General features: G+C 32.5%; 8 protein-coding genes across 8 annotated transcripts in view; 4 read left to right on the top strand and 4 right to left on the bottom strand.

The window, feature by feature from the left end:
* ARO1 (pentafunctional protein ARO1p) overlaps positions 1 to 809 on the bottom strand; it is a gene marked incomplete at both ends in the record, with an annotated part of 2,981 nt that extends 2,172 nt beyond the window's left edge. Inside the window, one exon of the mRNA XM_001645522.1 lies at positions 1 to 809. Coding sequence (XP_001645572.1) covers positions 1 to 809 — 809 coding nt within the window.
* A 418-nt stretch (positions 810 to 1,227) lies between these two features.
* On the bottom strand, positions 1,228 to 2,193 carry SWF1 (palmitoyltransferase SWF1; the record flags this gene model as incomplete). Its single annotated transcript, XM_001645521.1, has 1 exon — positions 1,228 to 2,193. The coding sequence occupies one exon, from the start codon at positions 2,191 to 2,193 to the stop codon at positions 1,228 to 1,230; it is 966 nt and encodes a 321-aa protein (XP_001645571.1).
* A 762-nt stretch (positions 2,194 to 2,955) lies between these two features.
* On the top strand, positions 2,956 to 4,852 carry CHA4 (Cha4p; the record flags this gene model as incomplete). The annotated part of the gene is made up of 2 exons (XM_001645520.1): positions 2,956 to 3,038; positions 3,151 to 4,852. 2 exons carry the CDS (start codon positions 2,956 to 2,958, stop codon positions 4,850 to 4,852), a joined length of 1,785 nt encoding a protein of 594 aa, XP_001645570.1.
* An 85-nt stretch (positions 4,853 to 4,937) lies between these two features.
* On the bottom strand, positions 4,938 to 5,939 carry Kpol_1033p14 (uncharacterized protein; the record flags this gene model as incomplete). The annotated part of the gene is made up of 1 exon (XM_001645519.1): positions 4,938 to 5,939. The coding sequence occupies one exon, from the start codon at positions 5,937 to 5,939 to the stop codon at positions 4,938 to 4,940; it is 1,002 nt and encodes a 333-aa protein (XP_001645569.1).
* Positions 5,940 to 6,530: 591 nt separating this feature from the next.
* Kpol_1033p13 (uncharacterized protein) lies at positions 6,531 to 7,283 on the bottom strand (the record flags this gene model as incomplete). Its single annotated transcript, XM_001645518.1, has 1 exon — positions 6,531 to 7,283. The coding sequence occupies one exon, from the start codon at positions 7,281 to 7,283 to the stop codon at positions 6,531 to 6,533; it is 753 nt and encodes a 250-aa protein (XP_001645568.1).
* A 1,850-nt stretch (positions 7,284 to 9,133) lies between these two features.
* On the top strand, positions 9,134 to 9,565 carry Kpol_1033p12 (RidA family protein; the record flags this gene model as incomplete). Its single annotated transcript, XM_001645517.1, has 1 exon — positions 9,134 to 9,565. The coding sequence occupies one exon, from the start codon at positions 9,134 to 9,136 to the stop codon at positions 9,563 to 9,565; it is 432 nt and encodes a 143-aa protein (XP_001645567.1).
* A 777-nt stretch (positions 9,566 to 10,342) lies between these two features.
* On the top strand, positions 10,343 to 10,726 carry Kpol_1033p11 (60S ribosomal protein eL34; the record flags this gene model as incomplete). Its single annotated transcript, XM_001645516.1, has 1 exon — positions 10,343 to 10,726. One exon carries the CDS (start codon positions 10,343 to 10,345, stop codon positions 10,724 to 10,726), a length of 384 nt encoding a protein of 127 aa, XP_001645566.1.
* Positions 10,727 to 12,858: 2,132 nt separating this feature from the next.
* On the top strand, positions 12,859 to 14,520 carry Kpol_1033p10 (uncharacterized protein; the record flags this gene model as incomplete). The annotated part of the gene is made up of 1 exon (XM_001645515.1): positions 12,859 to 14,520. One exon carries the CDS (start codon positions 12,859 to 12,861, stop codon positions 14,518 to 14,520), a length of 1,662 nt encoding a protein of 553 aa, XP_001645565.1.
* Positions 14,521 to 14,881: the final 361 nt, after the last annotated feature.

Here is a 14,881-nt window from a genome sequence, read left to right as displayed (position 1 = left end):
CTGGATTCACGTTCATCTGCAGATACAACTTCGGCTTTAACTCTAATACTCTCCAAAACTAACTTGTAGGTATGTTCTAACATTAGTTCGACATTGGTATTGGAGATGTGGTCTACTGTACCAGTAACTTTGTTTGAGACTTGGATAATTTTAGCGTTATTAACAATATCCAAGAATGTGTCAGCATTTGACTCCAATCTATCAAATTCACTAGCATTCCAAATACAAGCAGTTTTAATGACTTCGGCCATACCGTTAATAAATTCTCGTTTTGGTAAAGATTCTAACCATTTAATATCTACTAAAACAAAAGATGGTTGCCAAAAAGCACCGATGAAGTTCTTACCCAATGGAGTATCAACTGCAGTTTTACCACCAATTGAAGAATCCACCATTGATAGTAAAGAAGTTGGGATTTGAACAACACGCACACCTCTCATAAATGTAGAGGCAACGAAACCAATCATATCACCAATGACACCACCACCGATGGCAATTACTACAGTATCACGAGTACAACCTTGAGTTAATAAATAGTCCTCAATTCGTTCTTTAGTCTCTCTAGTTTTATTTTGTTCTCCTGGATTAACTGCATATTTTAATAAACGGGATTCCTCAGGTAAACTCAATTCGAAACCTTCGACAAATTCTTGAAAGTATGGTACTTTAGCAACATTGGTATCATTAATAATAACATAGGTAGATGATTTACAATCATTTATGATTGTGTCAATCATATGTTGCTTAATGTTGAAACCAACATGGATGGTATCCTTCCCTAAAATTGGAATCTTTTCTAAAGGAACCATATTATCTAATGTCCTACTATAAATCCAATCCCTAATCAATTAAATAATCGGTAAACGTAAGTGATATACTTCTAAATTACAAATTTATTAAAGAAACAAACTTAAATTTTACCTTTACAATCAAAGTTTTCTTTAAAACTTATCCTTTGTTAATTGATCTAGATCAATTCCGCACCAGAACTACTTAGAATCAAAACTAGGATTGTTGGATTATTCTATACCTATTCCTTTAAATCTCAAAAGGCCCAATTAAAAGTAATAAAAGTACAATTGATCTAGTTAACGTTTTAAACCATTTCCAAATTACATTCTAAAATATCCAATTGCCCCTAAGCTTTGAGCTTTTCCTAGGAAAAATATTTTCCAGCATTTTTGCTTCAATGAAAAACCGACTATAAAATTTGACTCATAGTTAGTATCACGTGGTACAGATATCGATAAAGTTTAACCAGCAAGAGCCCTTATCATAAATGTTTTGTATATCAGTTGGGTCATTTATGATGGTATATTGGGTTGGTGAATATCTTGTGTGGTCGTATATATTTGTACTGTAGAATGTATTGTTTGAATCTATCAGGAACCAATTTCCTGATTTAGATCTTGCCAATTTACCATCTCTGCAGTATTCGTGAATTGTATACCACTTATCCATTTCGTTGGTGGTTATTCCTTGGCTTACTAAATCTAGCTGCAAATATGTAAACACTGAACAGATGATTGCAAAACTTCCACATAAGATATTCATAGTTAAAATTGCTCTTGAGGAAGTTACTTTGTATTTTATGCTAATGAATAATAATCTTGTGAAGCAATATATCATTGTCAAACTATTTCCACCAATAAACAAGTAAAACCATTTGTAGTTACCCATTCCTATGCAATTATTCACCCATATACAGTGATGATCTTGTAGAAGTATACATTTATCGCAAATACTGCAATGTTTAGATCTAGCAGGTTTCGGTTTTCTACATGTTTTGCAAGACACATTGGGGAAGTATAGTATCTCGTCAAATCTGTACCTATTGTTTGAATTAATTCCATGTTCTATGCTATTCTCAGGTTTGGTAATCATAGTCATTACTCCGAAATATGGTAATGATGTGAACATGATAGGTAATATGAGACCCTTTTCAAACCAGTACAAATGAGGGTTAACCATGAAGTTTACTCTCAAATGATAGTAAATAATAACAAACAGATATAAACCCAAGTATAGTCCAGGAACTAAGTAGTATTTCCAACGATATCTCTCTTTATCTAGGAAAAATGGTCTATAGAACTTGGTGTAATAAATTGAAAGCGGCCATGTTAATTTAAATATTGGTGAAAGTACTAATAAAAGAACTTGGATAACGACTAATCCTCCCAAGTATATCAACATTCCAAAGATTGCTACCGATCCTTTCGTCGAGTTTCTGTTTAAACAGGATCATCTTGTTTAAATATGGTCTGTTTTTAACAAACGTGAACCTTTTTTTTAAAAAGGCTTGAAATTTGGACGATGAGATTAGTGCCATTGATAAATATGATGACAGTAAATAAAGAAGACAACGTAATATACATTTGTATATAAATGGATAGGTTTCTCCTAATTGCATAATGTAGTTTTCTATAATTGTTTATTGCAGAATTGGGTTTTGCTTGCTTTTTTATTTTGAATTGTGTGGTTTAATGAACAATAATATGAATGGCATTCCATTAATTGAAAGTGAAAAAAGGTATACTGTTGATATTAATATATTTCAAGATGGATGCTAATAAAGAAAACGTAAGATGAGTAAGAATTTGGGTATTTTGATAAGTCAAGTCATTAACATTACTGGGCTTTTCCGATTACCTTTTGTTGACTGCCCTTCATTTTCATACATTTTATCATAAGCTTTAGAGTGAACCTAATAATTTAATTATTTTAATTCTTTATGGTACTGAACAATACATAAAATATCCAATATTCTTATATTAGATCCTTAACCGTTTAAACGTCCAGCTATTCGACGTCTATCTCTATCCGTCATAATCATCGTTATTAATCTAATTCAACTTATATCCGATATTTGGTAGCACCGTAAGCTCATCTTGAAATATATATCGAATCAACATCAATAGAAATATAAAAACAATTGGACCTATTTAATACTAACTTATGAACAATATAATACTAAACATAACCATCAAAATACGACCAAAGATGGGTTCTGATAGTTCTGGATTAAAGAGGAAACTAGCGTATGTATCCCTCTCTTTTTTGAATCTTCCTTTTGTTTTGGATCTAATTTGATTTGATTTGATTTTTATTGAGAATATTGACTAACTTTTATCAAGATTATTTTTAAAACAGATGCCAAGGTTGTAGGAAAAGGAGAAGAAAATGTAACTTTGAGGTACCATGCTCCAATTGCATTAAGTTTGGTTCTGAATGTGTCTCCGTAAACCTAGATTTGCGGAAGAGCCGATATTCTTGTACATATGTCAAGACACTAGAAAATAGAATTGCCCATTTGGAGTCTTCACTAAAGCACATTGCTGAAGTTGATAATGAAGAAGAGAAAAACAAAATCATTGAGTCACTAGTTATTGATGATATCGCTACGCCAGAGCAGGCTGATAACCTGAATGTAAATTCTTTCCCAGTCACCTCTGTTGGTTCAAGTAGTATATACCCCCAAAATTCACTTTCAATTACAAACAAGAGAAGGTTGTATGAACAGAACCAGTTAAAAGTTATTTTGAAAAATTTATCGACAAACCCAATGATTTTGAAATCTTTATCTTTATTCTTCAAGTGGTTATATCCAGCCCATTACCTATTTATCCATAGAGAAACTTTCTTGAGTGCATTTTTTGGCGATGCACATACGAAGAGTTATTACTGTTCTGAAGAATTGGTATACGCAATATCTGCCCTAGGTTCCAAACTATCAGATACCAACGATGAATTATTTACAAAATCCAAAGAATATTATCAGACTGCAAAATCTATAGTGCTGAAGAAAATATTTCAATTAGAAGATTCTTCTTTTGCTGACTCAACGTCATCATCCAAATTAGCCATTATCCAAACTCTATTGTGTTTAGCCTTTTTCGATATTGGAAGTGGAGAAAATCCAATGGCTTGGTATTTATCTGGATTAGCATTTAGAATTGCTCATGAAATTGGTTTACATCTAAACCCAGAGGCATGGAATACAGTTTATGAAGACGAATTATTAATTCTTGATTTTGAAGTTAGAAGTAGAATTTACTGGGGATGCTATTTAGCTGATCATTTGATATCTGTTTTATTTGGGAGATCAACTATTTTAAAATTGTCAAGTTCTACAGTTCCTGAAACCGATGAATTACCAGAAATTGAGTCAGGTATCGAAGATTTTATATATGAACCAAGAGTTCTTCTTTCAACAGCTGCACCATTGAAAAAATTGATTGTGCTATCAAGAATAACAGAAATTTTTGCAAGCAAGATTTTTACTCATGCAGATACGTTAAACCAAAGAAGTGAATTCTTGTCGAAATTTAACCTGGAAATGTATAATTGGAAAATTAATCTCCCGCCAGAGTTAGGTTGGTCGAAAAGTAGATTAAAGGAACTAAAAGTTTTCAATCCAACTACCTCATATATTTTATTCCATTATCATATCGTATTGATATCATACAATAAACCATTTATATTCGAATTTAGACAGAGTCGATCATTGATCGAAGAATCAATAGAAGAATTATATTACTTATTCAATGCGTGGAAGAGGTCATTTACAAGTTTTGAAAAATGCAATCTTTATATGGTATATTCTGCGATTTTAGCTATACAATGTATGAACTCAGATTTGATAAGAAAAGATTTTAAAGTTGACTTTAAAAGATTTTTAGAGTCCTCAACCTTAAACTACGAATTAGCGAAAAAGTTTTTAGATAATCAAGATAACCACGATGAACTATTTGGTGCATTATCCCATGGTACTGATTTTGCACTAGAGTACAATTTTGATTTTACATTATTAAATGAAATTGATACTTTGATTGGGTCTACTAACACTTTTTAAATTTTGAACCATTTCATATTATTAAAATGTCCATGTATTGTTGAAATTATTTATGTTATTGATGTTATTTAATTGAATGCAATATTTAGGGATCGGTGGATTCATCTGGGGAGGATTCATACTTACACATATTTTCGATATACCTGGTTAAATCAGGATCACTGTCTATTAAAAAATCTATTAGAACTGGTGTGGGGAGAGGTGTTATATCAGTATTATAACTATGTTGAAGTTTTAGCTCATTATCATAAATAGGAGTTTGGTCTTTATAACTTTTTTCGGATATTTCAGACTCTGTTTGTTCTGTGGTATCTAAAGATTGTTGTATTACTCCACTATATGACCTGATTCTATTTTTTATGTATTGACGTTGTTTTGAGTTGGACTTGGAGGCAGGTTTTGATTTCAGAGAAAGCAAATCGATTATACTTACCATTGAATCTCTATTAATAGTAGCTTTGACAATTCTGAATACTGATTTAATAACTTCTTCTTTTACAGGATCTCTTTTCAACAAGGATAATGCGTAGGTGGCCCTTTCCATTTCTTCAACAATAGAAAGATTATTTAATCTAGGTAGAACTTCTATTACGATGCAACACATCAGTTTCAATCTATCAGGCTTTTGCAAATGATCTGGTTCCCTATGTTCAACATCCGCAGGCCACCAAGCTGGCTTAGTAATGTCGCCTTTGATATAAGGGAACTTTGTCTTCTTTTTCGGTTCTATGACTTTAATCCATTCTTTTGAAATTGCCTTACATGGCACTTGCCTTATAAATTTGAATGCATTCAAAATGTATTTTTGAACTAACATTTTATTTTCAATAGGTAATTTAATATGCTTATAATTTTCTGCTGTAAGCAAATGAGCATTGTGTCTAGGAATAACTACCATTTTCTCCAAATCGACTAAGCTATCGATTTGATGTGAAGCATTTTTCAATACATTAGCGGATGAATAACCAAAGGTAAACTCTTTACCGTCATTATTTCTAGGATGTCCAATTTCCCTTAACAAGACACTAAATTCATATCTTTCACCGAGACTGTTCAAGAAATGAACAAACGATTCGTCTAATGACATGTTTATTTTCTGACTAAACTGTATTTATTTTTATTATATTTTTTTGATATTTTAACATTATGACAGGTTGAAATTGAGAGATGTAACTTTTACAAAATATTTCATTAAATAATGTTATATATATAATTTTTATTTGTCAAATTTAATTTATTTTTGATGACATCTATATAACACATCTGAACTATGTGTTAAAACTTTATCACTTATAGATTTATAACTGTTTCAACAAACTTTCAACCTTTACATATGACCTTTCTTTAATATTTTATCTTTAAAGCGCGATACATTTGAGTCCGTCGCTATAACTTTATTGAATCAAATATGAAACAAACTTCAAAATATATAGAAAATGAAGGTTTTACAATGGTTAAGTAAAGGTTAACGAATTTATTAAATGAATATATACATTAGAATCAAATATTAGAATACATCTATTATTATTACTGTTACTATTATTACTGTTACTATTATTATTATTAAAATTGAAGTAAGGTAGTGAGAAATATACCTGAATACCTGTGTTATTCTCTAGTTTATGCACATGTTAATTAAAAACCCATTTTTTTATTATATTTGAAATGGTCAATAAATTTAGTTTAAGTTTTCATTTGTCTTTAAATTATTTTGCCAAAATCTTGCCAATAGATCTGCATATCTTTGTAGTTCTTCCACTGAAATTAGCAAGTGGAAATCACACATGAGAAGGAATTGTAACTCTAGGTTGTTTAATTCTTGCAATGAGATGCCCCCTACTCTTGCGTATCTTGAATTACTGTAAAATAGGTCACTGAAAAATTTTGTACTGACAGTGACACCTGCGATGATCAATCTATGAATGTTATATGAATCCATTACAAATATTTGTAATTGTTGATGCTGGGAATTATGATTTTTTTCATTGATGCCATTATTATTACTATTACTATTGTTATTACTATTATTATTACTACTATTATTGTTATTATTATTACTATTGTTACTACTATTATTAATATTGCTATTATAATAGTCATTGTTGTTATCATTATCATTACCATTTTTATTATTTGTATCTTCTCCATCAGGGTTGTCTTGAGAAGGGACACAATTATTACATCGTTTTGAAATCCTATCAAAATATACCAATAAAGATATAAAAACATCGTTTGTTATCGGGCAATATTTCTGAATTCTTTGGAAATACTGTTCTAAACTAATTTGAGGAATGTGTTTACCACGGAAACTCAACACAGATTGAGCCATGCTATTATCTTTGTTCATCAATAAATCGTTATTAGAATCTGGACCCATCAATGCCAGTCTATCGTTTGATTTAATAATTTTATCTAATAATGCAGTTAACATTTCTAGTAACTTATCAGTCGGGAATTCCGCAATATCAAGGGGACTATAGCGCAATTGCTCATCAGTTTCAACTTCAACTTTCTTTTGATCATCTTTTCGTACTTGCAAAGGTTGTATAGATTCTTGTGAATGTTCGACATTTGTTCGTATATCACGGCCATCTTGACTAGCATTACCACTATCAATATAAGTATTATTGTTTGAATTATTAGCGGGACTGGCAATCCCTGATTCGTTAGCATCCTTATCATTTACATCAGCATTTTTGACCAATGAATCTTCTTGTACCACATCTGTACTATTACTGCTGCCTGTAGAGATATAGTTAACAGTAGTCGATGCTGGTCTAGCAACATTCGCGTTTCCAGATGAATCTACATTACTTTCGACGCTACTGCTATTGAAGTCATAATTGGTTTGTATTTTAGTTTTCACTGAAGAAGAGGCAGGGATAGCAATGGGATCCACAGCACTGCTGGATTGAAGATTATTCATTCGGAGTCAATACGTGGCTGTATGTGGATGAAGATATAGATATATATAAATATATATCTTTTCAATGGAATAAAAGGATTAAAAATGAATATTTGATAGGGAAAAGATGATTAATAAATATATATGACCTTATATTTTTTTTATTTTTTTAATTTATTTTCAAAAATTAAAGACAAATCAGTAAAATATGATCACAGAGAGAATATACTAGGAAACAAATAGTTTATTTGCACGACTGATAACAGTAATTTATATTATTGCCAGTGCAATAATTAGTTTGTATAAGGGAAACCTTAATGATTATTTATATAAATATATTGCAGAATTGAAACTATAAATATCAGCAGTCGAATAGGAATTTGTTAATATTATCTAAATATCAAACCAGAATACCTGAATCAAACACAATACAATAGTTACAATACCGGAGTATATATATTACAACAGTTGAACCTGTTTCCTATAAAGTAATCGATCACCTTTAGAGTAATTGCAACAAGAATAAACTACGTTACGTTGTCTTTTATATAACTTTTGGTCCTTTATTTTTCACCGTGTTGTTATTTTGCCAAAACGAAATTTGTATGGTAATAAATTTTAGAGACCAGAGTAATATTGTATCACGTGACACATCATTGTGAACCAGAGAGAGAGAGGGTCAAGATGAGAAGAATAAGGGTTTACTGGAGTATTACCATGTTTTGTTAGAGTTTAGCTGAGTTTAGCCTAGCTTAGTTTAGTTTAAACCTAGATATTAACCTGTATTTACCACTGTGTCGTGGAGCTTTAAGTACAATCCAATGGGAAGAGTAAACGAACAGCAACAATGTCACAGACACCTCTGGTATGCTTAAATAGGTACCAATAGTATCTGAAGATTGCAACAACAGTGATCGTAGATCAGATAAATTAATGACACCTGAATGGTTTATTGGGTATGGTTCCTGAATAAGTCGAACTGGCCCATTTGTCATTTCTCGTTATCCAAATTTGTTCAAGAAAGGCAGGTGGAGAATAGTTCCCGCAAGTTCGAACCAAGAAAAATTAAGCAAAAAAACAACAGGCGCTGTTTTTTTTTGGCTTAATTTTGAGTACGGGTCAGGTGGAATTGTATTTCCACAGGGGATCGAATAGAGTTTGGGATTCCTTTATTATGCCAACCATTGTTAAACCAAATTTCTAGGAGATAGAGATAGAGATAGAGGTTGAGTTGGAGATGGAGATGGAGTTCATATATATAAATAGCTTTATAAATTTGATTCGATTTGATTTGATTGAGCGTATAGAGAAAACCTTTCCACGTTAAACTCCTTCCTTAACTCCCAGATCAATCTCCCACATACATCAATTGCAACATGTTGAGAAACAGCTTATTTAGAACTCCTTTAGCTAGACGTTTGACTACTTTGACTCCAGTCAGCACCAAGTCAGCACCACCTGCTGCTGCTTCTTATTCACAAGCGATGAAGGCCAATAATTTGATCTTTGTATCTGGTCAGATTCCATACACTCCAGAAAACAAACCAGTTGAAGGCTCAATCTCTGATAAAGCTGAACAAGTATTCTCAAATGTAACAAATATTTTGGAAGCAAGCAATTCTTCTTTGGACAGAGTTATTAAGGTGAATGTTTTCTTGAAAGATATCAAAAATTTCCAAGAATTCAATTCTGTCTATGCCAAGTATTTTAACGTTCATAAACCTGCTAGATCATGTGTTGCTGTCGCTGCATTGCCATTAAACGTTGATTTAGAAATGGAGGTTATTGCAGCTGAAAAGGATAACTGATTAAACATAATCATCTCGTTACACAAACATAACACTGAGATATTTAAATTACCTGTTAGTCTACAAATTAAATATGATCTCTTATATAACTTAATACATTTACTACATTAACTACAATTTCACAAGTACGTCATCTATCGTTTGCAAATAAATTTGTATATGGCTCGGTCCTTTCAAAACAGCAACAGATAGAGAGAGACATTTCGTCGACTCAAAATGTGTATGCGATAAATAATTTGTAACCTCCACTTTTTATGACTGTATTTTTCGAACTCATCGTGTAATGTACAGATGTACCAACAAATAACGTGGTGGATGGGTGGACACTCACTTTTTCTATTTTGAATTTCGTACATTTTGAAAATGTCGAGACAAAACTTGTTTTTTCTCAGAGTTGTTCCATCATTTTCCTCAATTAACAAATGAAAAAAAATATTAAAAAAACGTGACCGGAGGAAATACAACACAGAAACCCGCCCGATTTGTTCAATCCATTAGCAAGCGACTCTTTCAACGGGAGATGGAATAGCTCTTTTGGAATAATATGATGAAAGTTTCAGATATCATCATCATCATCATCATCACTGCAATCGTTTGGTGAGACTAAGTAAGATGCAATAAAAACAATTGAAGATTATACAATTGATTTGTTGGTTATGAGGCAATAGACGCCCTTATTATTATATAAAAGTGTTTAGTAGATTTCTGGTCATATCTTTACTTTTTAATTTCAACTCATTTCAAAAGGCTGTGCTCACTGGAAAAACCAATAAAACAATGGCTCAACGTGTTACTTTCAGAAGAAGAAACCCATACAATACCCGTTCTAACAAGATCAAGGTTGTTAAGACCCCAGGTGGTATCTTACGTGCTCAACATGTCAAAAAGTTAGCTACTAGACCAAAGTGTGGTGATTGTGGTATTTGTTTACCAGGTGTCGCCGCCATGAGACCAAGAAAATACGCTACCATCTCTAAGACTCACAAGACTGTTTCTAGAATATACGGTGGTTCCAGATGTTCCAACTGTGTCAAGGAAAGAATCACCAGAGCTTTCTTGATCGAAGAACAAAAGATCGTTAAGAAGGTCGTCAAGGAACAAACCGAAGTTGCTAAGAAAGAAGCCGCTAAGAAGACCAAGAAAGGTAAGAAGAGAAACTAAATAGTATAGAAAGTTTTCTTTTTTCATCTAATTATTTTTATATACACACAAGACAAAAGTAAGTGTTATACCAAATTTTAAAAATTGTGTTTTTTATTTTATTCCCAGGTTTCCACCTTACGATATTGCTTATTTTATTTTATAATTTAATGATTTTTTAGAACTATAAGTGAAGGGGGAAAAAAATAAAAACAGAAAATTGATATAACAAAAGGTAATATTATTATAATTCATGGTTTTTTAAAGGTTATTAATTGTACACATCAATATACCAACCAACATACCAAAATTTAGAAACATATTTTTTTTTAATTTTTTGGAATGACAATTTGTATAAGACTATATATATGTAACTCTGTAGTCCAGTACCTAAATTAATATAAACATCGATGCATTACACCTCCAGCCACACTAATAATTCATAGCAATGGATACGCCAGGAAACACATGGTTGCTGACATTGCAATTGGCAATTGTAGTGTCACTGTCGCCGTAATTTTTTAACATATTAACTCCATTTCCTTCAACAACAATATTTAGATGATAGCGCCGGTACCTGTATATTTCCAGTTTGGAAGAAACTGAACGGGACTATACAAATGATTCGGAAAAACTTAAGTTGGAAAGAACCGTAGTGTGGTATTTTTCCGAGACATCTAACTAAACTACAAAATATTCTGCATTTGTAGTTTGATGAAGTGGAAGAATTTAACCAATCAATTAGACTTTGATTTTTTTATTAATCACAGAAAAACCCTTTCTTCAACTGTACCAAAGTACAGCATCTCTCTGTTAATAAGCAACTATATTAATAATTAGCTATATTCATACGATTGGACCAAGTCATATCAATCGATCGAGAGGGACAGTGAACAGATAATAGAAAATAGACAATTGTCAAACGCAGATGTCATGTGCTTCTGTACGTCACACCGTCTGCAATGTAAATTTCCACCAATACCTTATACAAGTAGCTCAAAGCCACCAGCCAAAACTGGAATCTGTCGATGTCTCAGCAAGAACCTTCTGCAGAACACTTTTGTTTCTTTTTGTATTTCTTTTAAATCGAGCTGTTTTCGTTTCTTTTTCTGTGTGTGTGTCGTTTTTTGGGCTTGTTCTACGGTATACTCTCTGTGACAGTTGCAATCAGATCAGAGTAAAAACATGAATCCTCCATGACGCTACCAAAATATGTTTAGATTACATTAAAAAAAAATCTCACTGAACTGTAGCCATCCGAGTCAGAGACCAAGTTTTGCCATATCTCCCTCAAGCTGCACTTCCTGCCCATCTTCCTATACACCCTATATTTCCCAGTAACAGGCCGGTCGACCAAGAGACAGCTAGCACAGCAACTTACATTAGATTATGCTAAACTTACATATTCTTAAGTGCTGTTTGGCATCTATTTTGAATTGCATATATAATTATATGTCTTATATACATACACCTACGTTTTAAACTTACACGCACAATTTTGCTGCAACAAGAAGCTAAGATAGATCGATTTGTCGATTTACTTTCAGTTATAAGTAGCTACCTAAAATCGAGATATCGAAATGCTGCATTTCGGCAGTCTAAACAACAATTCAAAATAGACCAGACAGAAAAAACACAACACAGTTTTCCCATGTCTCGTTGTTCAGGAGAAACTCTTTACATGTTTTTTTTTAACTATAGAAATTGATTCTGATACTCTTTCTATCTGGCGACAGTTAATTTTGAACGAAATTGCCATCTCGACGTAACCAGTCCAACTACGGAAGAGCTAAACCAACATGCCACATCCTTGTTTTCAAATCTTAAACTAACTATATATATATAATAAGAAATATTTGATTATATGCAAGTGTCTTTCAAACTTATAATCACATCTTGACGTTATATATCTATTGTTTGTATAAGGGAAGTACTAAGAGCATTCTTCATAGGTGCAATCAGTTGGCGTCAAACTCAACTCCTAATTGAATTAGTTGGATTTGTTTTCCAATATTTCTTGAGATTTGGTGTCAGTGTCAGCTTAAGATTTTAATATTTTTTTTTCTCTTTAACTACTGTAATTAGAAAAAAAAATTTTTCTTTAAATTTTTTCTGGCTCAATCGTTGTTTGTTTAGTTTAGTTTTATTTAATTATGTCGTCAAGTTTTGTTGGCAAAGATAGAGTATTATCTACCGAATTAGATATCGAAGGCAATCCTGGATTACTAGGTTCTGTCTATTCAGACTCTAGTGAGTCACACGATGTGACCCATAAAACCATTGCCAGCGAAAAAAAGGAACCTTTTACAGAATTTAATTATACAGCAGATGATGAGTTAGATGATACATCGTCTGGCATCAATAATCAATTGTCATTAAAAAATTTTACTTTTTTCAATAAAATTGGTTCAATATTAAATGCTGAAACAAAAGGTATCGAACCTGTTACTGATGATGAAAAAGATGATAATTCTGTCTTAAATGCAGCTTCAATGTGGTTTTCCGCAAACATGGTAGTAGCTTCTTACGCTTTAGGTGTTATTGGTCCATTGGCCTATGGATTAAATTTTGGTACTTCTGTATTAACCATTATTTTTTTCAACCTTATAGGTATGGCACCGGTTGCGTTCTTTTCGGTATTCGGTGCTGAATTTGGTTTAAGGCAGATGGTATTATCAAGATTTTTAGTTGGTAATGTAACTGCAAGGATATTTGCTTTTATTAATGTTATTGCTTGTGCTGGCTGGGGTATTATTAATACTATTGCATCAGCTCAATTGATTAGTATTGTTAATCCTGGCCCACATCACTGTCCGCCATGGGCAGGTGTCTTGATTATTATTGGTGGTACTATTATGGTATCATTATTTGGTTATAGGGTTATTCATACTTATGAAAAATACTGTTGGATTCCAAATTTTGCTGTTTTTTTAGTTATTATTGCTCGTTTGGCTAGATCTGGCAATTTCTCAAATGGTCCTTGGGGTGGAGGTGCCAACACCGCTGGAGGTGTATTGTCATTTGGAAGTGCCATCTATGGGTTTGCTGCCGGTTGGGCTACCTATGCTTCAGACTATACCGTATACATGCCAAGAAATACTAACAAATATAAGATTTTTTTCTCTGTTTCTGTGGGATTGACAATTCCTTTACTTTTCACCCAAATTCTAGGTGCTGCTGCTGCGATGGGAACTTTCAACGATCCTGTTTGGAAAGAATATTATGACAAATATTCTGTAGGTGGATTGACTTTTGCAATCTTATCCATCGACTCTGTTGGTGGATTTGGTCAATTCTGCTGTGTGTTATTGGCTTTATCAACAATAGCCATTAACATCCCTAATATGTACTCCATTGCATTATCCGCACAGTCGTTGTGGAATCCTTTATCAAAAGTGCCAAGAGTGTTTTGGACATTACTGGGTAATATTGCTGTAATTGCAATTGCAATTCCTGCTTACTACAAATTTGAGAAATTCTTAACTAATTTCATGGATTCCATTAGTTATTATTTGGCAGTGTATATATGTATTGCTTGTTCTGAACATTTTATTTGGAGACGTGGTTTCAAAGGTTACAACCCTGAGGATTGGAACAGCTGGGATAAGCTACCGATTGGTATAGCAGGATGTACTGCATTCGGTATCTCCATTATTGGTATCGCCCTAGGTATGGCGCAAAGTTATTGGGTAGGTAACATCGCAAGATTAATTGGAACAGATGGCGGTGACATTGGATTTGAATTAGCAAGTAGTTGGGCTTTTATTATCTACAATATCTTGAGGCCACTAGAATTAAAATACTTTGGTCGTTGAATACTGATGTGCTTTTTTTAAACGATCATATTCTAACAACCCCCTTTTCCCCCTATTCAAACTACTCCCTCTTTGGTTGTTATTACTTCTTCTACTCAAAAGAAATTAGGCCCAAATGTGTTTGAATATTTTGTTCGTTACCAGAGTTTCCATTCAAACTTTTTATAACTTATTTAACGATAACCTTTTTATAGAATTTTAAATTTCAGAATAGACTAGGTATATTAGTCCCCAAATTACAAAAGGAATATAGTGTATCATGTTAATTTGTTCTAAATTCTAGTCATTTCATCGTATTATATGAAATGAGATTTAGAGTAACTTGCTTCTAGAATTGGAAACCATTAATTGGTTTAATATA

This window comes from Vanderwaltozyma polyspora, genomic scaffold, assembly GCF_000150035.1.
Source record: "Vanderwaltozyma polyspora DSM 70294 KpolScaffold1033 genomic scaffold, whole genome shotgun sequence".
NCBI classification, from domain to species: Eukaryota; Fungi; Ascomycota; class Saccharomycetes; order Saccharomycetales; family Saccharomycetaceae; genus Vanderwaltozyma; species Vanderwaltozyma polyspora.
The sequence above is the reverse complement of the archived record's forward strand: the minus strand, read 5'-3'. Positions and strand labels throughout refer to the sequence as shown.